The sequence below is a fragment of the Siphateles boraxobius genome, unplaced genomic scaffold (genome assembly GCF_051911475.1).
Source record: "Siphateles boraxobius isolate OS27281-9 unplaced genomic scaffold, OSU_SipBor_1 65, whole genome shotgun sequence".
NCBI classification, from domain to species: Eukaryota; Metazoa; Chordata; class Actinopteri; order Cypriniformes; family Leuciscidae; genus Siphateles; species Siphateles boraxobius.
Genome location: NW_027509192.1, coordinates 9,767,464 through 9,793,911, shown reverse-complemented (window position 1 = coordinate 9,793,911; position 26,448 = coordinate 9,767,464). Strand labels below are relative to the sequence as shown.

General features: G+C 44.1%; 1 protein-coding gene across 3 annotated transcripts in view; it reads right to left on the bottom strand.

The window, feature by feature from the left end:
• Positions 1-26,060, bottom strand: part of LOC143720883 (interferon-induced GTP-binding protein Mx3-like) — a 35,882-nt gene extending 9,822 nt beyond the window's left edge. For 2 of the 3 annotated variants that reach the window (XM_077210809.1, XM_077210810.1), the window contains exons 1-2: positions 25,757-26,043; positions 1,855-2,051 (exon numbers count right to left, since the gene is read on the bottom strand). In XM_077210809.1, coding sequence (XP_077066924.1) covers positions 1,855-2,051; positions 25,757-25,854 — 295 coding nt within the window. In that variant the 5' untranslated portion in view covers positions 25,855-26,043. Of the gene's footprint in view, positions 1-1,854; positions 2,052-25,756 lie in introns of all 3 variants that reach the window. The other variant, XM_077210808.1, reaches the window with a different exon arrangement.
• Positions 26,061-26,448: the final 388 nt, after the last annotated feature.

Sequence of the window (26,448 nt, the reverse complement as noted above, 5' to 3'; positions counted from 1 at the left end):
AATTTAATCCTAACAAATACATCTTAATTACAAATCTTCCATAAACTTACAAATTAACTGCATGTGTGCATTACTGATCTGGTAACCCCTGTAAGGAACTCAGCTTTTTGGAAATATTAATAATCAATAATATCTTGTTATTATTAATTATAAATATTTGGGTCAGTTAATTGGATTAACTTGATGTGGCTGTATTAATATTACAATCAATTAATCAGTTCTTCCAACGAACTCTTTTGATTATTAATTTATTCTAATAAAGGGTATCTTCCATGGCCACCGAAGAATAATTATTTCTTCGCCTGTACAGTACTTTGAGCCAGTAGCAAAAACCGTGATCGTAAAGTGACTTGTATTGCAAACAAAACAGAACCAAATACATATTATGTACAAGTTTTATTAACTAAATATAGATATTTATATGAATATAAATAAACTAAACAACATACACACATGAATACATAAATAGGTTAGTGATAGGATGAAATTGGAAACCGGAAGAGGGTCTATGAGAAGAACCATCAGAATTTCATTTTCACATTTCATTGAATTGAATACTTGCATTTGTAATGGGAACAATTCTTGAAGTTGTTGAAAATTGAAGTCGTTGATGGTTCCGGCAGTGTCAAGTGGAAGTTGGTTGAGCGTTCTCTTTCTCCAGGAACGCATGACTGGTTTGGTGAAGGCCTGGGACTCTGTTGAGGCCACGCCGAGCACCCAGGAGAAGTGAGGAAGTCGGAAGGATGGGAGATTGGAGTCGTTGTTGGTTGGAGTCTTTGTTCCTAAACTCTTGAGATTGTCCTTGGTTCTTTGTGAGAGTCATCTCTCTCCTGCCTGAGCCCATATCTGGTTGGAATCGAGGCCTGCTGGGCCCTGGGGCCCCCATGGAGGGGGAGGGGGTTCCCCAGTAACACCAGAACAGTGTTCCGGCTGGATGAAAGAACTAAGAGAGGCAGGTCACATGTGGACTGTCTCTAATAAGGCCTGGAGAACATCCTCCCCTAAGGGTTGAACTCGACCAATCAGAAAGGGGACATGTCTGAGAGGGAAAGTGGCTCTTAGTTGATTTACGGATCTTTGTCCCATAATATGATTATACCTTCATTAATGCTAAAATAGCTATAACACATCCACACTGCATTCTAGAAGAAGGTGATGTACATCAAAGTGTGAGTCATTAAATGAGGATTATTTAGGTAGGAGGCATTATACAGGTGAGGTTACATTGATCGTTAGTTGGTTGTATACCAGGATACATACCATAATATATACCTAATAGTACACGAGACAGTAAACCATTTACACTGTTTCTTTCACAGTTTTATGCATGTTCATTTATAGATCAGTTAGTCTATGATTAACGCAGCAAAGTCTGTTTTAAAGAGGGTTTCTGTTTCATAGTCTCTCTCTTGAGTATGTGGCCACATTCCTCGGAGGTCGTAAAATCTCCTTATCCTGCCCTGTAACATGACACTGTTTCTTTCACTTGTGTTTGTTCATTTGGGCTGTGTGAGGAGTTTCATAAACCTTTGTATATAATGAATAAATAGTATGTGTCTGATTGGTCCATACCCTACACCCCTTTACCTTTACACCTGCTTGTTGATGCAAATATCTGATTAGCCAATCTGATAAAATCTGATTTAAGTGGTTTGTTGCCGCCCGACCAACTTTCTGCTGTGACATGCAGATGGTAGGGTCAGACTTTGGCATAAACAATTTGAATTTCTGGATCCTTCTACCTTTCAGGCTGGAAGTGAAATTGAGCAAAATTGGAGAGGTGTAGGCTCCCTAAAATGGTCATTGTGTTTATAATGAATTTCCAATAGCAAAGGAGTGTAAACCAGTCCTCACCGCTTCCTCTTGGTAATGCAACTCCAGACAGCGCTTCCAACACTGAGCTTTTCCCAGAACTCTGGTCTCCGATCACTGCAATAGTCGGTAATGCCAAGTCCTGCTGAATGCCAACAGACCGCAGATTGTCGATCAGATCAATGTACGGACGAATGCTCTTCTCTAAATGACTGTGAACTGCTCCCTTCATTTGCTGACTGTAAAGATAAAAACGTACATTTGTATATAAACAAATCTCATTATTGCACAGTATTAATTCAGTTTTCAGGCATTAATTCAGCTTAATGCTACATGTTTTCATCTTCAAAAATCACATGGTAATATATTGCAATATATTGGAAATAATCTTATTATTGTGGTCGTCTGAGAGCACTATGCCCTTTGTAATATCTTATCTGAGTGCAAAATGCTGTTTGGACAAGATCATTTCAATACTAACAATAATAAATGCATTCAATATTGTACACTTGTTGAGATCTGTTTTATTATTGTTTGTAGTATTTTTTATTCATATTCGAATGATTATGAATATAAGCATGAAAAACCAAATTAACATTATGGCGAGCAGGACGAGGCCCAGGGCCGTGATCATCAATCACTCCACCGGCCTCATTCCATTCTCTCATGTCCCTGGGCCTTGTCCTGCTCGCCACAAACATTTATTGTATTATTATACCATCAATTAAAGGGATAATTCACCCAAAAATGAAAATTCTGTCATAATTACTCGCCCTTATGTTGTTCCAACCCCATAAGTTTTTCGTTCATCTTCGGAACACAAATGAAGATATTTTTGATTAAATCTGAGAGCTGTATCACTCCTCCATAGGCTTCTATGGGATTGAAACTTGCCGGCCCAGAAAAGTTAATAAAGGCATTGTTAAAATAGTCCAAGTAACTGGGTAATGGAGGAGTGATCCAACTCTCAGATTTAATCAAAAATATCTTCATTTGTGTTCCGAAGATCAACGAAAGTCTTACGAAAGAGAACACACATGTGAGTTGTTGATCACAAAAAAAAAATCTAATTAAGTTTTTTTAAATCTAATCTTAGATTAGATTTAAATCTAATCTAATTAATTATCTAAATCTGATAAATTTAGATTATTAATCTAATAAGAAATTGCAGTGACAGATTTGAGAAGTTGCAAGTGCCTAATTGAGGTTGTACTGCGATTAAGTGCAAATATATATTACAAGTTTGTGCGTGTCGTATTTCTGTGAATGGCATTTTACACATTTGTGACTACTTGTCTGCAGCTTAAAATTCAGAATACAGGTTTGTGACTTTTGTCTGCGAGTGCAAATTTCAACATTCAACTTCAGATTTTAATTTGACAGGTTTTCACATTGGAGCTGTGAGTGTAAATGTTCACGTACAAGTATGAATATTTATTGTACAAGTTTTCAAATTCACATCTACGTGCTCTTGAGTGTTGATACTCTTTTACCTTAATACTACTCATTCTACACCACTTTAGTCACATTTATTATTATTTATTTGTGCAAGCATTGTACTATAATGTCATGTAATAAAAAATCTTTGAATATTGGATCTAATATTTACTCTTTGTTTCTTTGCTTTGTGTCCTTTTTGTACGTCTTACAGGAGCAGTGAGGAAGACTCGCATGTCTGACAAAGCCACAGACACCGAGATAAACCAGTATAACATCAGGTGGTTTAATCTGGCATGCGACCGTGGGGGTGGCCGCCGTGCCCGGTCACACCCAACTAATGAGCAATAAATGTGATTAAAATAAAAAAAGTTTTTTGAAAATTACAAATTGTCTGGGTGTGTGTGCCTTTATTGTCTGATAGCCTAAATATGAATCACAGACCAGGGTCAGATGAGCCCCAGATGTAAAATATGAGTCACGGATCTGGGCCAGATCTGCACCACATGTCATGGCATTAATAACTGTACTGGGCCAGTGCTGGCACAGATCTATCTCTGATCCGTAATTCCAACCTGTTCCGGTATTGGGCCGTTGGAAAGAATGAGCCCGGCCCAGGTCCGTTTAGCGGATCTGCGCCAAATGCTAATGAAGACCTGATATATATATGTGGAAATTGCAGTAACTTGCAAGAGACAACTTCTCACTTTGAGCACACAAATACGTGTGTCGTTTATTTACTATGAAAAAACTAACAGAAAGCAAATGGCGCTGACAAGCGTCCTACGTCATCACCCATACAGAAGATTTAAAGGGACCACGATCCCTGAACAGTTATGAGGAAAAACGCTAAGAACAAAGTACTGCATTTATCACCAACAATGTTTAGAACTACATTTAACACAAAGGTGAATTATGTATGTCACAGTCACTACACACGTCCCCCCAGAATTCACCGTATCCGAAGAACCAAACTGTCAACGGGGAGGTGGGCGTATCAACCGAACACAACGGCTGCGCTGTACTGGAGGTTGAGGAGACCTCACTGCAGCCGGTGTCCCGTCATGACCCGGGTGTGGGGCATGGAGTGTTGGAGGTTTAGCAGCAAGGGGTGGAGGCAGAGCAGGAGGCCGTCCGCGGCGTGGGGGCTTGGCCAGGTCGATGGGCCTGGCCACGTCCAAATGAGCCGGTTTGAGGCGGTCGATAGAAAGTCGCTCCGGTTTGCCGCCTCTGTCCACCACAAAATGTTTTTCCCCCGTCTCCAGAATGAGAGGAGGGCAGAGGAAACCGTGAGAGGAGGGCAGAGGACCGACCAGGTCCACGTTTACATGGTCAAAACGTCTCTACGGAACCTGGAACAAACCTAACGGGGCTTTAGTGTGGCGGTGGACTTTGGCCCGTTGGCACTCAACACAGATGTTAGCCCAATCCCTAACGTCCTTCTTGACGCCGTGCCAAACAAACTTAGCTGCAACCAGTCTCTGTGACGCTTTCGAACCTGGGTGGGAGAGACCATGGATGGCGTCAAAAACTTGTCGTCTCCATCCCGAGGGAACGACTGGCCGAGGACTACCTGTGGAGATGTCACACAGGAGTGTGGTGCCGGCATCACCAAAAACTACATCCTCGATCTGCAGACCTGTAGTCGAAGTCCTCAGGAGTTGCACGTCCGGGTCTGTGGCCTGAGTGGCCGCCATGCGGTTGTAATCCAAGCCCAGGTGGACTGCCCCCACCACAGCCCGTGATAGGCAGTCAGCCACGTGGTTGGTCTTACCAGCAACGTGCTGCAAGTCCGTGGTGAACTCTGAAATGTAGGAAGGTGACGTTGCTGGCAGGCGGACCACGGTTCAGCCAGCTTGGCCATGGCAAAAGTCAACGGCTTGTGGTCCACAAACGCAGTGAAGTGTCGGCCTTCCAGCAGGGAACGAAAGTGTCGGATGGCGAGGTAGAGACCCAGCAGCTCCCGGTCGAAAGTGCTGTACTTCCGCTCACAGGGGCGCAGCTGATGGCTAAAGAAAGCATGCGGCTGCCAGGTACCGCCTACCCACTGCTCGTAGACAGCACCGACAGCATAGTCTGAGGCATCCGAGGTGATGGCGATGGGGGCTGTTGGAGAAGGATGCGCCAGCATGGTGGCGTTCGCTAGGGCTGCCTTAGTGGTGGCAAAAGCCCTGTCTCTACTCTCAGTCCAGTCCACAACGTGCTGTGGTTTACCTTTCAAGGCCTCGTGCAAAGGCCGCATGAGCAGAGCAGCTCGAGGGATGAAGCGGTGGTAAAAATTCACTATGCCGAGGAACTCCTGCAGGGATTTGACAGTGAGCGGGCGTGGGAAATGTGTGACTGCCTCCACCTTTGATGGGAGAGGGACCGCCCCGTCCTTAGTGACTCTGTGTCCAAGGAAGTCAATGGTGGAGAGGCCGAACTGGCACTTGGCGGGGTTGACAATCAATCCATGTTGGCTAAGCCGCTCAAAAAGGGTTTGGAGGTGCGCCAGGTGCTGAGACTTGGACGTGCTCGCTACTAGAATGTCATCCAAGTACACGAAAAGAAAAGGCAGGTCCCGCAAAACAGAGTCCATGAGGCGTTGAAAAGTTTGGGCGGCGTTTTTAAGGCCGAACGGTATGCGCAGGAACTCAAACAGACCAAAAGGCGTGATCACTGCCGTTTTGGGGATGTCCAGTGGATGTACAGGCACCTGATGATATCCACGAACAAGGTCCAGCTTGGAAAAAATCACCTTGCCTGACAGGTGTGCTGAAAAATCCTGTATATTCGGGACTGGGTATCGGTCAGGCGCCGTTGCCTCATTAAGCCGCCGGTAGTCGCCACACGGGCGCCAGCCGCCACCAGGTTTGGGGACGATGTGGAGGGGCGATGCCCACGGGCTGTCGGATCGGCGAACTATTCCCAGGCGTTCCATGTTCGCAAACTCAGCCTTTGCAACGGCAAGCTTGGTTGGGTCGAGGCGCCGAGCGCGGGCGTAGACGGGTGGACCAGTGGTGGCGAGATGGTGCTCCACACCATGCTTCACGGCAGATGCAGAGAAAGTGGGCTGAGTGAGGGCTGGGAAACTGGCAAGCAGACGGTGGAAATCATCAGAAGCTGAAAGCATGCTAGACAGCCGTATGGAGTCGGTCCCGCTGAGCGTGCATGTATAAGAGCAAAACGTGACAGCGTCAATCAGACGGCGATTCTTTACATCCACCAACAGTCCATGTGCACACAAAAAATCAGCGCCGAGGAGGGGAACGGCAACCTTTGCAGTAACAAAGTTCCAGCCGAAGTGCTGTCCTCCTAAACACAATTCGATGTACCTCGTTCCATACGTGCGGATGGGGCTACCATTGGCAGCTTCCATAGGAGGGCCGTGGCTGTCGGTCACCATGTCCAAACGGGATGCAGGCAGGACGCTCCTCTGTGCTCCTGTGTCGCACAGAAAATGCCGTCCAGAGATGCTGTCGTGGATGAAAAGCAGCCTGCCTACGCGGCCGACGCTCATGGCCACTACTGAGCGCCGACCCCAGCGTTTCCTGACCTGCCGAAACTGCATGGTGAGCGACATTTGTTAGCCTTGGTTCCAAACTTAGCATGGTAGAAACATAAGCCTGGAAGTTGTTGGGGGCTAGAAGACAACTGCCGCCTAGAAGTGGTTGCCGCGACGAAGGTGGAGTCGTCACGTGTCACCGAAGCGATGTGTGCGGGAAGAAGCGCGTCCGCACAATGTCCGTGACTCGCCAGGAAAAATTTATCAGCTTCCTCAGCCAGTCTCCGACAGTCAGTGATTGTGGTGTTGGCTAATGCAGCTCTCACTTGTGAAGGCAGCTGACGCAGGAAAAGCTGGACGAACAGAAAATCGGGTCTGTGCTCTCCCAAAAGATCCAGCATGTGGTCCATGAGCTCGGACGGTTTGCTGTCACCCAGTCCTTGAAGGGAGAAAAGCCTGCCGGCTCTCTCAGCGTCCGACAGCCCGAACGTTTTCAACAGGTGGGCTTTGAGTGCTGCATACTTCTCGTTTTCCGGAGGATTTGTTAGAAGGCTCACCACTCTGGATGCCGTTGAATTACCGAGAGCCGACACTACGTAGTAGTATTTTGTTGTATCCGCTGTGATCTCACGCAGCGCGAACTGCGCTTCAGTCTGTGCGAACCATGCCGATGCGGACGATTCCCAGAATTCGGGGAGTTTGAGGGTGACAGCGTTCGCAGTCATGGTCGTGTTGTGTCACTGGATACGTCCAGCAGACTAATGTCGGGGTCACCAGTGTGGAAATTGCAGTAACTTGCAAGAGACAACTTCTCACTTTGAGCACACAAATACGTGTGTCGTTTATTTACTATGAAAAAACTAACAGAAAGCAAATGGCGCTGACAAGCGTCCTACGTCATCACCCATACAGAAGATTTAAAGGGACCACGATCCCTGAACAGTTATGAGGAAAAACGCTAAGAACAAAGTACTGCATTTATCACCAACAATGTTTAGAACTACATTTAACACAAAGGTGAATTATGTATGTCACAGTCACTACATATATATATATATATATATATATATATATATATATATATATATATATATATATATATAATACAGATGTCTTGAAATTGCTTTACAATAAAAATAAAAGCAAAATGGTATAAAAAAAAGAAAGCATTGTCAAGTGAATGCGTCATAGAACTACACAATGAGTTTTAAATTCATTATTAAAAATTAATTAATATTTTAAATTGTTAAATGTTATAATTCTAGATGTTTATTTAAATGCTGCGTGCCTTTTGACGTGTTCTATGGTTTCAATCATAGACATCATATAGTTATCTGCTGCCACGCAACGAAACTAGGAATACGACCGGTTCAAGATGGCGGCCGGATTTCTCGGTTTCCAGCGGCCAATAGGGCATCTAGTCTATATGATATCTTTGGTTTCAATGGGCGTACGTGCGCGTAAACATTGAGTCGCATTCAAGGCTATCTGATTCAAAGACAGGAGCGCGCGCGAGCAGATGGAAACCATGGAAACGAGGAAACCTCATCAACCGGCAAACAGCAAAACAAGCGTCTCTCACTGTTGTTTTCACTGCTTTCAGGTAAGTTTAGTTACCAAAATCACACAAATAATACATAAAACGTTCCTGACATCTTTCTTACGTGTAATTTTACACTTCTGTTGAATATTTATACTTTATAGAAATGGTTTTGTGTCTTCGAAAAAGTCCGTTAGCATCTCAACCGTTTTCAGAAGAGCTAAGTTAAGTTTAACTTACGTTACAATTGAGCTCTTGTTTTACATAAGTTTGGGTTTTTAACCACATTTTTGTGTTGATAACAGTTTTTGATAGTTTTGTTTTGCTGGTAATTTGTCAATGGGTGATTGGAAGTACGCTAATTTATTTAACCTGAAATAATTCACTGTAACGTAAGTTACTGTTAATGATCATCACTTAGCTGCTACATAGATTGATAATAAGTGATTTCAGGAGTTTGATTGTATATCCGCAATACAATATCAGGGGGTAAAGATATCATTAGAGTTTTTTAAGTTATGGCTATGCTCTTGTTACCAGATGAGATATCATTTGACCCTGTGATTCTTCAGGACAAGATCTTGATGCCATCCACACTCAGTACATGACGAAGGTGAGTTTCACAATAGCTGCCACTATCACAAATCAAGAGACAGAACACAAGGCCTTCATCCATATGAACTCACACATATGTAGGGATGGGTACCGAAACCCCGTATTAAACATTAAACGGGCCCTGGGGCCAAATTAAGGAAGACCGCAGTATCGATAAGCTCAGATGTTATCGGTTCTGTTGACGGTACTGAAGAAATTACACACACTATTTATTATAGACATTATCTTGCAAATTCTGTGAGGATTAGGAGGGGTGTTTTAAACAGTCTTCATACAAGTGTTTTTCAGGCTGGTTGTTTGTAATTTTGTAAGAGTAGGGAGAGGCTGTACCTCAGTGAAGACTTTTTACATTCGATAATTCAATTTCCGTACCTGATAAGTTAGATTTTCCTAAAAAACATCATGCACTGCTTATTTCAATTGTATTTTTCTTCTATTGAATTTATCCATGCTTGTAATTTGTTTATAATTTTCAATGCAGATTCACTCCTCTAAATAAATAATCTCTTGAAATTTGTTTTTATATCGCAATATATATAGCAGCAGATAAACCAAATATTTTATGTAAGGTTTTCAATATTGTGCAGCCCTAATATTGAGCATTTAACCTAACCCTAATTTTAAATTGATCCTGGAATGATAATTTGTGATACCAGATGAGATTTTGAACTGCACTATGTTTGTATTGCAGGTTTTCTGGGATCCACAGCGGAAGGCATCAAGGCGTGAGATGTTGGCCTGGACAGATGTACCTGTACACCACACCGACCTCTGCTTTTGCACGGATGCCTGATTACTACCATGTTCTGTATAGGTTTTATTATAGCAAAACTGAGCACCTGTGACAGTGGAATCTGTAGGTGTAAAGTAGTCAGACATCAGTACATTTAAAGTCACAGAGAGAAAGTTTTTTTTTTTTTATAGAAGTTTCAAACTTTTTTCTCTTTCACAAAAAACACTGCAGTTACAGCTTTTAAAATTCTTAATTGGAGGTGCACAAATACTTTTCTTTTTTTCAAATCACAAAGTAAGAAATGTATGCTGACATTTAAGGCGCGGCCACACAGGGGGTTTGAGCATATGTGACTGTGAATAAAAAGTGAAGTGTGACCACATGAGAATAGCCAAACAGTATAGATGATTGACAAAATTATACACCAAGAAATGTGCATAATTGGCCAAAATGTTACTGTTTACCTACAAAAATATGACCCATGAGTTTGGTAATTTGTAGAATAGGATTTGTGCACCTGCAATGACGAATTTAAAAAGGTGTAACTGATGTGTTGTGTTTGTGAGAGAGAAAGGAAAGAAAAAGAGGTTTTCAACTCATAAAACATTTTCTCGAAGACTTAAAATCTACAAATTGCACTGTTATAGGGACTCTGTTTTGCTTCAATAATACTAGATATAATACAGTGTCAGTCGTATTAACTACTATTTATTTTGTATAAAATAATTTACAGTACCGGTCAAAAGTTTGGAAACATTACTATTTTTTATATTTTTTGGAAGAAGTGTATTCTGCTCATCAAGCTTGCATTTATTTGACAAAAAACAGTAATATTGTGAAATATTATCATAATGTAAAACAGCTGTTTTCTATGTTTCTCTTTTCTATGTGAATATATAGTAGTGTAATTTATTCCTGTGCTTTGCATCACAGGATTAAATTATATTTTAAAGTATATTAAAATAGAAAACCATTATTTTACATTTTAAATATATTAATATAAAACCTTCTTCATTTAAATGTTTATAAACCTGTTTGCTGTTGTTTGTGCTTTGTTCTATAGTAAATGAACTGAATTAACCAAATACCGAGTCTGTATCCTTCGTATGTCGTTGAAAAGTCTCCAAAATAGTTTTGGCCAAATGAGGACAAGTTAAGTTAGACCACTGTATGTCCGCCCATATTATATTAATTAAAAACTAAAATGACCAACTGGTTACCAACACACGACTGTTGATCCACGACTTTGCCACAACGACGCAGTTACTTACTGACAACGTTACAAAGTTACGTCGTGACAACAAATCCAGGAATTTCACTTTTCTGGTTGCCACGACGAAAGTTTGGTCACCAGATTACGTTGCAGTTACGTAACAGTTACGTATTTTTGTTAGCTGGGTTAGGGGAACATTCCGTAATGGTAATCTTATGGTCACATAACAACGTTACAAAGAGGACGTAATCAAAACGTTCTCATATGGGTCTAAGTTGGTCCTATTATAACGTTCCTTATAGGACTTTAGGGAGACGTTCCGTAATGGTAATCTTATGGTCACATAACAACGTTACAAAGAGGACATAATCAAAACTTTCTCATATGGGTCTAAGTTGGTCCTATTATAACGTTCCTTAAATTACTTTAGGGAGACGTTCCGTAATGGTAATCTTATGGTCACATAACAACGTTACAAAGAGGACGTAATCAAAATGTCTCATATGGGTCTAAGTTGGTCCTATAATAACGTTCCTTATAGGACTTTAGGGGAACATTCCGTAATGGTAATCTTATGGTCACATAACAACGTTACAAAGAGGATGTAATCAAAACGTTCTCATATGGGTCTAAGTTGGTCCTATTATAACGTTCCTTATAGGACTTTAGGGGGACGTTCCGTAATGGTAATCTTATGGTCACATAACAACGTTACAAAGAAGACGTAATCAAAACGTTCTCATATGGGTCTAAGTTGGTCATACAATGACGTTCTTTATGTGACTTTAGGGGAACGTTCCATATTGGTTATTTTATGGTCACATAGCAACATTACAAAGAGGACATAATAAGCACGTTCCCATATGGTTCTCTGTTGACCATATGAGAACGTTTTGTGACTAACTTAATGAGAACATTCTCATATACATCACGTTTCGTGCGTGGTGACGTGGGACGAACCGAGGTTCAACTTCCGTCAACTTCTGTCACGTTTATCTGGTTTGTCTGCGGGCTGGACCCTTCTCGGACGGACACCTGACGGCGGTCTTTTTCCTGTTTTCTTCACCGACAGCGAGCCAGAAAAAGCCAATGTGATTATCATGTAAAGTTATTTTAATGAACCATTCTCGCGTAGATGGTCAGGCTATATTGGCTTTTTTTTTTAGATAAAACAAGCTAACGTAAGCGCTAGGCCTATTCCAATTTGCTTATTTTAACTCTTGTTTACATAGCCTGCAGGGTCCTCCTCACGAAATCTAAGCGGCATAAAGTTCAATGCGAGGGTCTTTAGAATATGTTTGTATTATTTTTGTCTCTTTTCTTTTATTGTCATTTTTTGCTATTATTTGGTAAAGGTTACACCACTTTTCCATGGGAAAAAAGTTGTGGTGATCCCACTATTTGGCTCGTTGATGTAAAACAGTCTTTTACAATTGTTATTATAAAATCAAGAATGCAAACGTTTTAAGCTCAGCAACAATGGCAGCAAAATGTACACAGTATATTAAAAAAAATCTCCTGTCACACACACAGAGCCTGCAGATCAGGTTGAAGCGGAGAAGCATCAGCTTCTTATTCTTTAAATATAACAGAAGACCTTAATAGGACAAAAAAAATATTCTAAGTTGGTCCCTAAAAGTTCTGCAGGACTTTCTCAGAATGTTTTGGAAACATTGGATTTCTGAATTAAATATGGTCTTCTAAACGTTCCCAGAACGTCCTGAATGTTCCCTGAAGGTCCTCCAAATAACGTCCCCAAACCCTTTGCCTGTTCTTGGACTCTGGTTGTGTGTATTCTGCTCTGCTTATATCGCTGGTATTCGACCCTTGCCTGTCTGACCCTGTTATTTAATAAAGCCTACAAATGGATCTCTCCTCGTCCGCTGCATCATTACAATTACCAAGCGACGTTCCTGACACCAGCGGGACGTTCTCAGAATGTTTTGGAAACATTGGATTTCTTAATTAAATATTGTCCTCTAAACGTTCCCAGAACATCCTGAATGTTCCCTGAAGGTCCTCCAAATAACGTCCCCAAACCCTTTAAAGAATTCCACATCGTGTCTGTCTGGGAACGTTGTGGGAACGTTACCAGGCGGCATCCTTGACACCAGCGGGGACCTGGGGACCTCATAGCTATACCTGTATGACCTTTGCAGAAAAAACCCAGCGTGAAAATCAGTTCGGTATTCAGTGAGGTATGATTAAATGCGCTGACAGCTCATTGCACCTGTTAAACAGATTACACTGAGTGGAGCGAGTGACCGGTTTAAGATGGCGGCCCCACGGCTCGTCCGCGCGAGTAGGCAGTAGCGGTCGATGGGGCGTCTATCTGATGTCTATGGACCGGACACCTGCGAGATCACTGATGGATATCGCGGTTTTCACAGGATCGCATGTGCACAGTGTTGCTAATAACCCAGCTAGAAATTTTACATTCCCAGAACGTTCTGAGAACGTCCCGCTGGTGTCAGGAATGTCGCTTGGTAACGTTCCCACAACGTTCCCAGACAGACACGATGTGGAGTTCTTTAAAGGGTTTGGGGACGTTATTTGGAGGACCTTCAGGGAACATTCAGGATTTTCTGGGAACGTTTAGAGGAAAATATTTAATTCAGAAATCCAATGTTCCCAGAACATTCTGAGAACGTAAAATTTCTAGCTGGGTTATTAGCAACACTGTGCACATGCAATCCCGTGAAAACCGCGATATCCATCAGTGATCTCGCAGGTGTCCGGTCCATAGACATCAGATAGACGCCCCATCGACCGGTACTGCCTACTCGCGCGGACGAGCCGTGGGGCCGCCATCTTAAACCGGTCACTCGCTCCACTCAGTGTAATCTGTTTAACAGGTGCAATGAGCTGTCAGCGCATTTAATCATACCTCACTGAATACCGAACTGATTTTCACGCTGGGTTTTTTCTGCAAAGGTCATACAGGTAGCTATGATACAGGACACATGGTTCGGCGTATTTTAATATTCATAGTGGGCTTAACAGTAATAGAATATTCTGATATATGATATAAACTGGCCATAATCCCTAAAAGGGGGGACAAATTTTGTCTACCAATCTGATTGAAAAACCTAATGTTGTGTCTTCAAAAACAAAATGGGGATAGAGGTAGCTTTTTTCTGTATTTAGCAGGGCAACCAAAAACATAGACCGTTCCCTGAAACCGGGGACGTCTGGTCAACCTATGTGATGCTATGAAAACGTTGGCTATTTTGCAAATCAAACACTATATATGAGAAGCAGAAAGAGAAAGTCGCAGTAAAGTCAGATATTTTAATAAGTTGAATAAACAATATATGACTATATTATATTAGAGTCTACTTGAAGCTTTTTATATTTGTCTTTCTCGGTCACACACACACACACACTCACACACAAACTCTAGCCTACTACCGCGTTCTTCTGCATCCATCTCTTCCCAGCCCTTGACATTTAGCAGCCCACCTCCCGAGTCCCAACGCACACACACACACACACACACACACACACACACACACACACACACACACACACGAAATAGTGAAGCTACCACCAAAATACTACATTCCAGTTAAGCTACAAGTAGTGACTGCCCCACACTGATAATAATACAGTCTGTGCCACTTAATTGTGTAAAATTCGCAGGCCAATGTTACCAGTAATATTTGTTTTATTTCTACAATAGCATTATTGTGTCAGTGTTATGGAATATGATTTATCAAGTCTCAGTTCATAGCCGGGTGAACACCGGCCGGTTTAGCACCGAATGTTCGGCAACCGAAATTATTCGGGCGAAAATAGCACAAAAAAAAGCACGTTCGGTGTTCGGCCGAATAAGTAAAAAGACCGAATAAATTTGACCGAACAATGACGTTTTTGATGACGCGATCAAATGCCCCCTTTGAACAGATAACAAAAGAGAAGCTCATCTGATGCGTCTGTGGCAGACGTTATACCCTTACTTGCAGCACTAAAGCGTCTTTTAACCCTCGTTAGTTAACAAACGCGCCGCCGCGTTTTGCTGGATATTTTCACATAGCCGCAAAATAGACTTAAATACTCCGTCATTTATGGTCACTTAAATGCAGACTTAAGAAATATGAAAAAAATAAACTGTTAAATGTCTACTTGTGTCCACTTACAATCGAAACAAAACTGTGCTTTTGTAAAATAAAGAAAATAAACATGTGCTTTCTGCCTCTCTGTCTCCGTTAACTTTTTTCTGGAGCACGTCTCTGAACTTAAACAAAACTCAGCCAACACAGGCAAAGGCATATATCTTTATAAGCATTTAATTGTCTAGTTTTAAATGATCTAATTCAAAACGAAAACAAATATTCTCTGTGTAATCTGTATGAAAAGAGAGAGATGTCAGTCGTTCTCATGGCAACTCCTTATCTGCTAATCGCCACGGTGAGCGCGCGCTATATTGAAACCCAAATGATCCAGGCAATCCATACAAACTTGTCAACGCCCACGATAAAGTTATGTAAGCCTCAAAAGTAGGCTTATGTCTTGTGGGTTGATCCACATTTTTTTTGCACTTTTTAATGCACTTTTTTAGTTACATTCTTTCAGGAGTCACTTATAGGCCTAAGGCTATTCAAGAAGGGGGGCTTCAAAGACGGCCAAATAAAAATATATATTTTTATTTCACTAATTTATTTATTTTAAGTTATATTGTGCTTTGTTTAAATAATATCTGCTGGAATGTTAAAAAGAATTTCAGTGTTAAATAAATAGTATTTTTGCTATTTGGTTTTTTTCTCTGAAAAGCAAGACAAAATAGTAAAAAAGCATATTTTTACTATTTATTTAAATGCAATGGTGAAAAAATAGGCAAAATAAATGGAAAAAATGTGAAACACCGCGTTCGGTATTCGGCCTTCGGCCAAGCGTTTCAATATTATTCGGCTTCGGCCAAGAATTTTCATTTCGGTGCATTCCTAGCAATAAACATAGCCTAGCTAGCTGCCATGATTTTAGTACAGTAATATCAAAGATCCTTCTTAACTCTCTGGTAATATTCTATTCACAAAATACAACCAATAGTATGGTAACGTTAAATTATACTTGTGAAAAATAATCTCCCGAGCCCTATTTGCGATGGTCCGCCGATTTGAGCAGGAATATGCTGCAAAGTGCTCGGCATCTAAACTGCGGCTATGCGACGAAACTAGGGCTGCGTACCAATTCGCCTACTTATACTACGACCTAAAAGTATGTACTCTTTTTGTGAAGAAAAAGTACATACTTTTGAGTGTGTAGCAAAAGATTAGGCAAGCTTTGGGACATACTACTTCGTCATCTTTAACGGACAGCTCTGTCGCGTGTGTCCAGCCACCGTAAACTGCCCTGTCAATCATCTTGTCACAGTTAAAATTAACTAAAAAAAAAGTTAATGGCTAAACGTATCTTTACAAAAGTTCACAATGCTGCTGCAGATGTAATATAATGTAGACAACATTGAATACATAATTTTTCGTCATGTTAGATACTGATAATAATTACCCACTCAAACCCCTTTATCTAAACCTTTCTACATAACCACCGGACTCGCGCGTTCTCCATGACTAGTTTTTTAACACCTTTCACTCGTGTTTGTAGTTCTAATCGAATCCTCGTCCAACGCGCGATGGGTTGTGGGCAATATCAGCCGTTAGATTGTGCATCGATCCGCACTTCTGATTCTGACCGGAAAAAGTAGACCCTCCGGGTATCTTTGGAACACTCATTTCAACATACTACGATTTGGGACGTACTAATTCTAATTTCGAATACTATTTAGGATGGATAGTATGCGAATTGGGACGCAGCATAGGAGTATGACCGGTTTAAGATGGCGGCCGTATTTCTCAGTGCCCAGTGGCCAATAGGGCATCTAGTCTCTATAGCTGTGTCCCAATCAAGCGGCAACATTCTAATCTGAAAAATGAAGCCTATCCGGAAGTGCGAAAAACTGCAATACATTGAAAATCCGCTAGGGGCAGGTCCCAAAAGGGAGCAAATGTCCATAGACCCCATGTCAAAATGTCCGTTTTCAAAGCATAAATTCATGTTTTTACAGGTTGGTCCCATGGACTTTTATTGTATTTTTCGATAGGTTAGTTCGCTGTCTCCCGTGGTGTGGCGCGGTCCAGCGTGAAGGAAAGCACTTGACGTCCTGACACGTAGTGGGAGGCACCACTGCCTGTTTGACCAAGGCCAGAGGGTCTGCCTGCTCCTGAGAGAAAACGAAAGTGTCTCCGATTCGAGCGGCGGGTATCAAACGCTTCGAGCGCAAGGGGAGAAAGCTGAATGCGTCTCCTTCCTCCTGCGCCAGACGGCTTGAACAAAGTTGAGGGGTAACTGCACTTCGAAACACGCTTGGTGGCGAAGGTGACAGGTTTAGAGAAGGAGAGCAAGTGAGAGGTGGGCAGAAACGCTTGCGCGGTCTGCGGAGGTGTGCGGAGAGGACCAACCTGCCGCCACACAAATGTCTTCCAAGAGGGCCCCTCTAAAAAGAGCTTGAGAGGAAGCCACACTTCTGGTGGAATGTGCTCTGATGCTAAGAGGTGAAGGCAAACCACGCACCTCGTAAGCCAGCGAAATAGCATCCGTTACCCAGATGGGAAATCCTCTGCTTTGATGCCGCAAGCCCGCGGCGGCCAGCACCAAAACACACCCAGAGCTGGTTAGATTTCCTCCAACCGCCTGAGCGATCTACATACAACTTCAAAGAACGGACCGGGCAGAGCAGGTTAAGTTTCCTTTCTTCCTCAGAGGCAAAAGGAGGAGGGTGGAAAGCGTTAAGGTTAACAACCTGAGAGCGGAACGCCGTGGAAAGAACCTTGGGTACATACCCCGACCTTGGCCTCAAGGTAACCCTAACCAGGCCAGGAGCGAAGTCCAAGCATGACTCACTAATAGAGAGAGCCTGCAAATCCCCCATCCGCTTTAGTGAAGATAAAGCCAACAAAAGAGCAACCTTAAGAGTCAGAATCCGCTCAGGGGCTGACTCCAAGGACTCGAAGGGAGCCTCTGTCAAACCCTCCAGGACGACTGACAGGTCCCACGAGGGAACACCAGGGGGGCGAGCCGGTTTCAGGCGCCTAAACCCCACGCATGAAGGCCGAAACTAACCTCAGTTTCCCCAAGGGAATCTCATCTGATTCTCTATGAGCGGCAATAGCTGCGACATATACTCTGAGAGTGGTAGCAGCCGCTCCGGAAGCAAAATTTTCCTGCAGGAATTCCAGCACTGAGCCTACTGGGCAGCCAACTGGGTCCCTATCATGTGCTAAGCACCATGCCTCGAATACCCTCCACTTGGAGGAATACAGCCTCCTCGTAGAAGGGGCTCTAGCACTCGCAATGGTCTCCTGAACGTCGGTTGGGAGATCAAAGCTTAAAGTTAACGGCCTCTGATAGGCCAAACGTACAGCTTCCAAATGTCGGGGCGAGGATGCCATATCCTGCCCTGAAGCTGGGAAAGCAGGTCCTCCCTGACCAGGATCTCCCATGGGGAGGATACCAACAGAGGGATCAGCTCCGAAAACCATGGCTGGGACGGCCAGAATGGGGCTACCAGAAGGAGGCGGACTCCGCTCTCTCTCACTCTGGACAGAACCGCCTGGATCAGCTTGATGGGCGGGAAGGCATAGAGTTTCTGCATCGGCCAAGGGTGGGCGAATGCATCTATCCCAAACGGAGCTGGAGGGCTCAGGGAGAACCAAAGCGGGCATTGGGACGACTCCTGAGATGCAAAGAGGTCCACTTCCGCTTTTCCGAACCTCTCCCAGATCAGGGCCACCGTCTGGCGGTTCAACATCCATTCCCCAGACCTGAGCTTCTGCCTCGACAGGAAATCTGCTGCCAGGTTCAGAATCCCTGGGACATGAACTGCTCTCAGAGAGAGGAACTTGTCCTGGGACCACAGAAGAAGGTGACGCGCATGCCTGTCTAGGGTGCGCGAACGTGAACCCCCCTGTCTGTTTACATGGGACACTACTGCCATATTGTCCGTTCTGACAATGACATGGTGCCCTTCGAGGAAAGGGAGAAAGTGGCAAAGAGCCAGGAAGACAGCCCTCAGCTCCAAGCTGTTTATGTGCCACGAGAGGGTCTCGCCAGTCCAAACCCCACACGCTGGCCTGCCCTCGAAAACCGCTCCCCAGCCGGTCAGAGAGGCATCCGTCGTAACCATTTGACGACGGAATACCGCACCCATACCGACTCCTTTCTGAAGGAAGAGGGGGTCCCGCCAGATTGACAGGGCGCGAAAGCAACTGCGCGACACCTTCAATAGGCGAAGGGCTGGCCCCGTGGGCCGAGCCCCTGAGAGCTTCATCCACCACAGAAAAGGTCTCATGTGGAGTAGCCCTAGAGGTAGCACAGGGGAGGCCGCGGCCATAAGGCCCAGAAGTCTGCGGCAGGTGCTCACGGAAACATGCTGGCCTAGCGCAAAGCGGGACAGACATGTCTCCAGACTGGAAATCCGTGCAGGAGCCAAACGGGCCTGCCTAAGAACGGAGTCCATGTGTACCCCCAAGAAAACCGTGCTCTGAGCTGGAGTAAGAACGCTCTTCTCCGTATTCAACCTCAAACATAGAGACTGAATATGACGGAGGACAATGTCCCTGTGGTGAGTCACCAACTCTCTGGAGTGGGCTAAAAGGAGCCAATCGTCCAGGTAGTTGAGTATATAGATGCCCTGGAGCCGCAACGGGGCCAGAGCAGCATCCATACACTTTGTGAACGTCCTTGGCGCTAGAGCGAGGCCAAAGGGGAGGACCCTGTACTGGTACGCTTTCTCTCCAAAGGCGAACCTGAGAAACTTCCTGTGTCCCCGTACGACCTGGATGTGGAAATAAGCATCCTTGAGGTCTACTGTCACGAACCAGTGCCCCAGCCGGATATGAGATATGAGGGCCTTCAGCGTCAACATTTTGAATTTCCCTTTGTAAAGAGAGAAGTTCAACCGGCGAAGATCTAGTATCGGCCGCAGGCCGCCTCCCTTCTTCGGGACCAGGAAGTAACGGCTGTAGAAGCCCTGTTCGACTTCCCCCGAAGGAATCTCTTCTATCGCCCCCTTCAGCAGAAGGGATGAAATCTCCTGCTGTAGTACAGAAGCCTGAGCGGCGCTGTCGCCTACAGTAGGAAAGACCCCGTTGAAGCAGGTGGGGTTGCGACAAAACTGAAGCGTGTAGCCGAGCCGAACTGTGCGAAGGATCCAAGGCGATACCCCTGGTAAACGCTCCCATTCTTGAACGAAATGTGATAGAGAGAGAGGAGTGTTGCAGTGCAGGGGACATACCTGAGATAGGGTGTCGCGCTGTCCATGGGGAGGCGTGGTTGACCGTGGAGGAGAGCGCTTGGCGTCCTGACACGTACTGGGGGGTACCACCACCTGGATAGAAGTAACTGGGTCCGCCTGCTTCAGAGGAAAACGAACTGTGCCTCCAAAGAAGCGATTGGCGGGTATAACGTGCGCTGGGAGCGAGGGGAGAAAGCAAGACGCGTCTCCTTCCTCCTGCTCCGGACTGGGTGAAGAGAGTGAAACAGGACCTGCACTTCGAAACACACTGGGTGGCGAAGGTGACAGGGTTGGAGGAGGAGAGCCGGTTGGAGGAGGGCAGAAACGCTTGCGCGGTCTGTCCCAACCTCGTAGATCTGGTGCGGCTCTCCTCCTTCTGACCTGCGGGTCAGGAACGGCTCGAGGAGGCTGGAGCGGCCGATTTGTTGGACCGCTTCAGCTGAAGGCGCTTGTGAGGGCGCTGGTGGGGAAACGGACGACCTCGGGCTCCCCAGACCGTAGTTGGTGGGGGATGAGCCGGGTCATTCCTTCTAGTAGGGAATTCAACCCTATGAGCAGAGCGTTCTCGGGTCTGAGAAGGGGGAGGGTTGGAGTCTCTTGGCTCTCTAGAGCTCCTGGGCATAAACTGCCTGAGCGCGGCCGACTGAGAATTAGCGGCACGGAACTTCTCAACCACCGTGTTGACCGCTTCCCCGAAAAGACCTGAGTGGGAGATAGGGGCGTCCAGAAGAAAACTCTTATCCTTTTCTCGGATCTCCGTGAGATTCAACCAGAGGTGGCGCTCTGCGGCAACCGAGCCCGCCATAGAGCGACCTACAGCCCGAGCAGTGTGTTTGGTGGCTCTTAGGGCCAGATCTGTGGCTTTGCGAAGCTCTTTGACAGCTTCGGGCGTCAGTCCCTCTCCTTCGTCCTTGTCCTTAAGGACGTCCGCTTGGTAGGCTTGAAGGATGGCCATGGTATGCAGGGCCATGCCTGCTTGACCAGCCGCCATGTAAGACTTCCCAATAAGGGAGGAAGTAGTCCAACAAGCCTTGGAAGGAAGGAGGGGACGCGACTTCCAGGACGGTGCAGACGACGGGGCGAGGTTGTTAGCCAGCGTGTCCTCGACCGCTGGAATAACGGAATAACCCTGCTCCACAAAACCCACAAGGTTGGTGAAGTCAGCGGCTGCCGCATTAGTTAGGCGTGCGGAGAAAGGCTGCTTCCAGGATCTGGAGATCTCGTGATGCAGATCGCTGAAAAAGGGCAGCTTTCTTCGCTCTGGCCTAGAATTAGGGCCACTAAGGAATCTCTCGTCGAGTTTGGACGATTGAGACTCGCGGGGCTCAACAGGCCAGTCTATAGAGAGCTTCTCTGTAGCGTGCGAAAGCACGTCAATAAGCTCTGTGTAGGCCGGAGTAGGCCGCGCGTCCTGGCCGCTAGGCGGGATAACGTCATCAGTCAAAGCAGGCCCGAAATCCTCGGAGTCGGAAGCTGCAGTGTAAATCACGTCATCCAGACCGAAAGAAACCGATTCGCGGGCTCCCGGGCTGGGGCATAGATAATCATGCGCGAATTCAACCGCGCCACGTGCGTGCTCGGGGGAGGGAGGGAGAGAAAGGGCGAGGCCCGTCTGCTCGTACTCAATATCCTCGAGCCCAAATCCGAGCCCCAGGCCGCGGATCCACGAGAGGCCTCAGCGGTCTCGGGAGTGCGACGGGGGGAAACGAATGACTCGTTCTCAAAAACCGCAAGTCTAGAGCGGAGGGTTTTGAGAAGGAGATTGTCACAAAATTTACATTTTGACAATCCTAATACAGCCTCACGCGCATGCGAAAAACCCATACATTTAACACACTTACTGTGAGGGTCGTCGTTCAAAATGAAACGAACGCATAGCGGAGAACAGCGTCGATAATCCATGACACTTAACTGTAAGGAGAACAGAGTTCCACTTATGCCAGTCGCTGAAGTGTTGAGACGAAAGCTGTAGTTGAATTAGAAAAATTCGGGCTCAGAAAAACCGAATGAAGGAAAAGATGTGACCGCTTCGTGAAGGCAGAGAAATCTGAGGAGAGGATGGCGCTCGCGCGTTCGTCATGCTACGACGTAAGAGCGTCGGGGCGGAGCCAGCTTGCGCAAGCGCCATCAGCCAATGAATTGGCGTGATTCTATAGGGCTTCAGGCAATCGGCACATCCAGAGGATATCCCACTGCGCTTTCCGCAGCGTTGAGTGAACCTATGAAAGAGAACCGGAGTAGCAGAAGCGAGCTGAGTGACGCGCACTCGCGCTGTTCCAACCGGACTCGCGTCCTCGGGAGTCATTCTCCTGAGTCGGACTTGGCAATTAAGTCCGAACTTTGCGTACTTGCTATCGAGAAACGCCTAATGTCGGCGCTTGGCTTCTTGTGACAAACACGCCGAAAAGCAAGAACCATATCTGCTGTATGTCATCCATTGTTGTTTAAGTTGCTTTCTTCGCGTGAAAATGACATTGTTCCAGTCTCACACAAAGCCCGCCCTTTTACCCATATATGGATTGTCCAGAGGATGGGCGGGGTTAGGATTTCTCAATATTTTCCAAGATGGCGCCGCCCATACCCCCCATAAACGGCTTCAAAACCGTTCTTCAGAAAGTCTATGGGTGACGTCACAGACGCTTTGTCCATATTTTTTACAGTCTATGGTCCCAATGTGAAGGCTGCGTCCTCCGAAGGCCGTATTTGAAGGCTGCTTGGCCGCATTTGAAGGCCGATTGCGTCACAGCGGCGCGACGAAGGGTGTCCCAATTCAAAGGCTGCATCCGATCCTACCCCATAAGTCATTGCGGGCCGGTGATGACACTTTTATTCAAAAAGATGACGGATGATTGTTCTTGTCGCCTAGCAACTGTGACAGCTACCGATTAAGAGCGGGAGTAACTTTGAACTGCACTTTTTTATATTCAACTGGGTTTTATATTCCCGTAGTACGGAGCCCGGAAAGTCTCTTTTGTGGGAAAAACAATCCGTGGCCACAGTTGTGCAATCCTTCCCCTCAGTTTATAAACTGTAGGCCTACTCACGAATTCTTAAACTTCCCTTGGTTTAACAAATCGTGCCCACGATGATTCAACCAGGCCACCTGTTTATGAGGGATGCTTTGCATAAACTTTTAAAACTGGAAAAAAAATTAAAATGGAAAATTTCTTCAATTTCCAAAACTAAAAAAGCTCAGTATAATAGAGTAAGCAAAAAAAAAAGACTTCACATATAAAAAAGAAATATAACACAAACACAAGGTTAGGTTTTATATAAAAATAAAACATTCATAAATTATTTTATGATTAACATATTACTGTCTTCAGTGAATTCATTTATAGTTATAATTATAAACACAAATAATAATAATTATCATTATTATTAGTACATTTAGGCTGCATAGAAGCTGCTTTTATCAAAATAAAGGAACAAAGCAATTTGTCAAATGTCAGTCATAATAAATGGTTAGACAATAATAATACAGGGCTAAGATTGTCATAAATAGCCTAACACAAGATTTTGACACATATCCAAGTGTGTGTGTGGAGTGTGGCTGTGGAGGCGCGGACTCAACAACATGCATTTTTATATCAACAGTGGAACTTACTCTATCATTTCTGGTCATACAGAAAAGAATAATACATCATTCACAACTAGCCTACTTTTATTTGTGCAAAAACGTAGGGACGCAAAAGTACACGGACCCAAGACTAACTTTTTCTACAAATAGCCTACATTATTTGAAATATAATAATAAGGTCCGTGTACCTTTGCGTCCACTCGTTTTTCTTTTTTAACCCGTAATTGAAAAACGAAAAATGAACGGTTGTTGCTATTTTTAAAACGCAAATATGAGCAACAAAATTTGAATTTGAATTGTAGGCCTACACACCAAATGCTGCGCATAAAAAGAAATAGACGTATTTTCAGATTTTTGTTTATGACTTTTTCCCCGTTTATTAAATATTTGAAATATTCACAAATTAATATGGAAAAAATCGATTTTACTGGTTTTCTAAGGCCAAATTAGAACCTGGAAATTATAATCGAATTTTTTCGTTTAAAAATGGACATTTCAAGCTTTGTATAGGTTGGCTTATTTTGTTTCAGTTCATTTTTTGAGAGGCGCTCCAGTTCATGGCGATCATGAAAGCGCGCCCGATTCTTTTATTTTATTTTACAAAAGCACAAAGTTTTCTTGTTATTGTGAGTTTACACAAATAAAATTGTGTATTTTTATACAGTTATGTTTACACATAAAAATATTGTGAGTAAGGCACGGATTGCACAACCGTCACCACGGATTGTTTTGTTTTTTCCCACAGATGGAGGGTTTTTCCCTCCATTACGGGGTTGAAATATATATTTACCATAGGCTATTCATCATTTGTCCATTTATGCTACATAATAAAAATATAGCCTACAAAATCGCATCATGGCAGGCTATATAAGTGAACATTTGAACCATATGCCTATGTAGGCTATGTTTTCTTTTCTTTTCATTACATTATTTACGAAAGTTAACACCCAATACTTGAACAGTTTAAAGTGTAGCCTAATCTGGAAATTCAGGAAGCAGCTTATGAATTGGGACGCAGCAAACCAGCTCTGGCCATGATCTTGGCTATTAAAGCCGAAAATACATGGCTGAAACGTCCTCACCATGTCTTCCAGTAAAATATAAACAAACAAACAATGACAATAGCAAATACTGGATCCATAGCTGTTTATTCAATTGTATAAAATTAATTATCAGGATGGCAGCTGTACTCTCGCACCGTTGCTTGGCGCCAGGAGCGGTAATCGGGAACACCTGGTTGCCAATTAGGAAATCATGCGAAGGCTACATGGTGCGTCCTTCGAAGGACGAATAATGCATCCTTCGAAGTCCGCGGCCTTCGGAGGATGCAGCCTTCACATTGGGACACAGCTACTATAATATCTATGATCAGATCCACTGCGAGAAGCGAGAACTGTCCGGCTTGCCTGCGCTTTTTTCACTCCTCCTCTCACTGCAGCCGCCTACTCTCGACTACATTAGAGCGAGGCAAGGCGCATCTCAAATATGCCTATGGTCTCAAGTCCGCACACGTCACCTCTCGATGCATACCTATCTATGATGCATACACGGTAAAAGGGGCGGATCAAGAACATATTCAGGGATTTTAACTGACGTTTCACAAGAAAACAAGTAGCCTACAGGCAAGTATATGCATATTGAGAAACGGCCCTGGTTTCGTTACTGAAGAATCCAACACGAGACAACGATATGGCGCAACTAAACTGATACTGTCACATGATTGGCTGACTGTTAGCTCGTCACTCCCTACTTTGCTAGGTTACCAAAGAGCGAGTGCATTTGTTCATGCAACCACTTTCTTCGAAACGAAACCTGGTTTCTTCCGACGAAGAAAAAACCTGATTGATTGACATATCGTTATCGTTTTATCGTCCAGCCCTACTTGAATATTAATGTACATTTCTTTTGATTTTCTTTTTTTACATCTAGATAGCAATAAATTAACAAGGCCAATAAAAGCATGAACAATATTTCTACATTAACAAAAAAAAAAACAAGTTACTAAATAATTCAGCATTAGTTTAATAATAAGCAAATAAAATATACGAACCTTTCATTTTGGGAACTGTCACCATCTTCATCGTCATCATAGGCATTTCTTCGAAGTGGAGATGACAATAAAGAAAGTCTGGAGTCTGAAGTAGACATTTTCTGGATAAACAAGGAAACAATTAAAAAGTCAGTTCTGAGAAAAGATAATGCTCTGAGTTTTAGATGCCTCTTGTAAATTTTATAATTTAGGTTTCAGCCAAATAGAGCATTTGAGGTGATACTGCAGATAAATCAAAAAGAGTTCCTATATTTCAGACTGAATTTATAGGCTACTGAAACACACCCATGCAAAAAGAAAGAACACGTGACAGGTAAATGGGTGTTATAATTGCACACTGTAAAACAGGTGCCGAACAGTTTTGGCCACCCCTGGTGGAAACAAAAGTCTCCTGAGAATTAACATTTGAACCCTCCCTTGCATAATGATATAACAGCAGCATCCGAGACGCAGCACAGTGCTACTCACACCTCACACCTCGCTTTAACAATCTCCCCCTTCTCCTGCTCACCTGAAACTCACTGAAAGCCCATGAAATGTTAAATGTGTACAAATAAGAAACTATGCATGTTTAGTATCATTTAAAGTGTCTCAGTGTCCCAGGTAAAATGGTCTCATTCTCCCAACCATAATGGAAAGCTAAAAGAAGTTTAAAAAAATATGAGAAGTAGTGTGCCCCTCTAAGGTGTTCC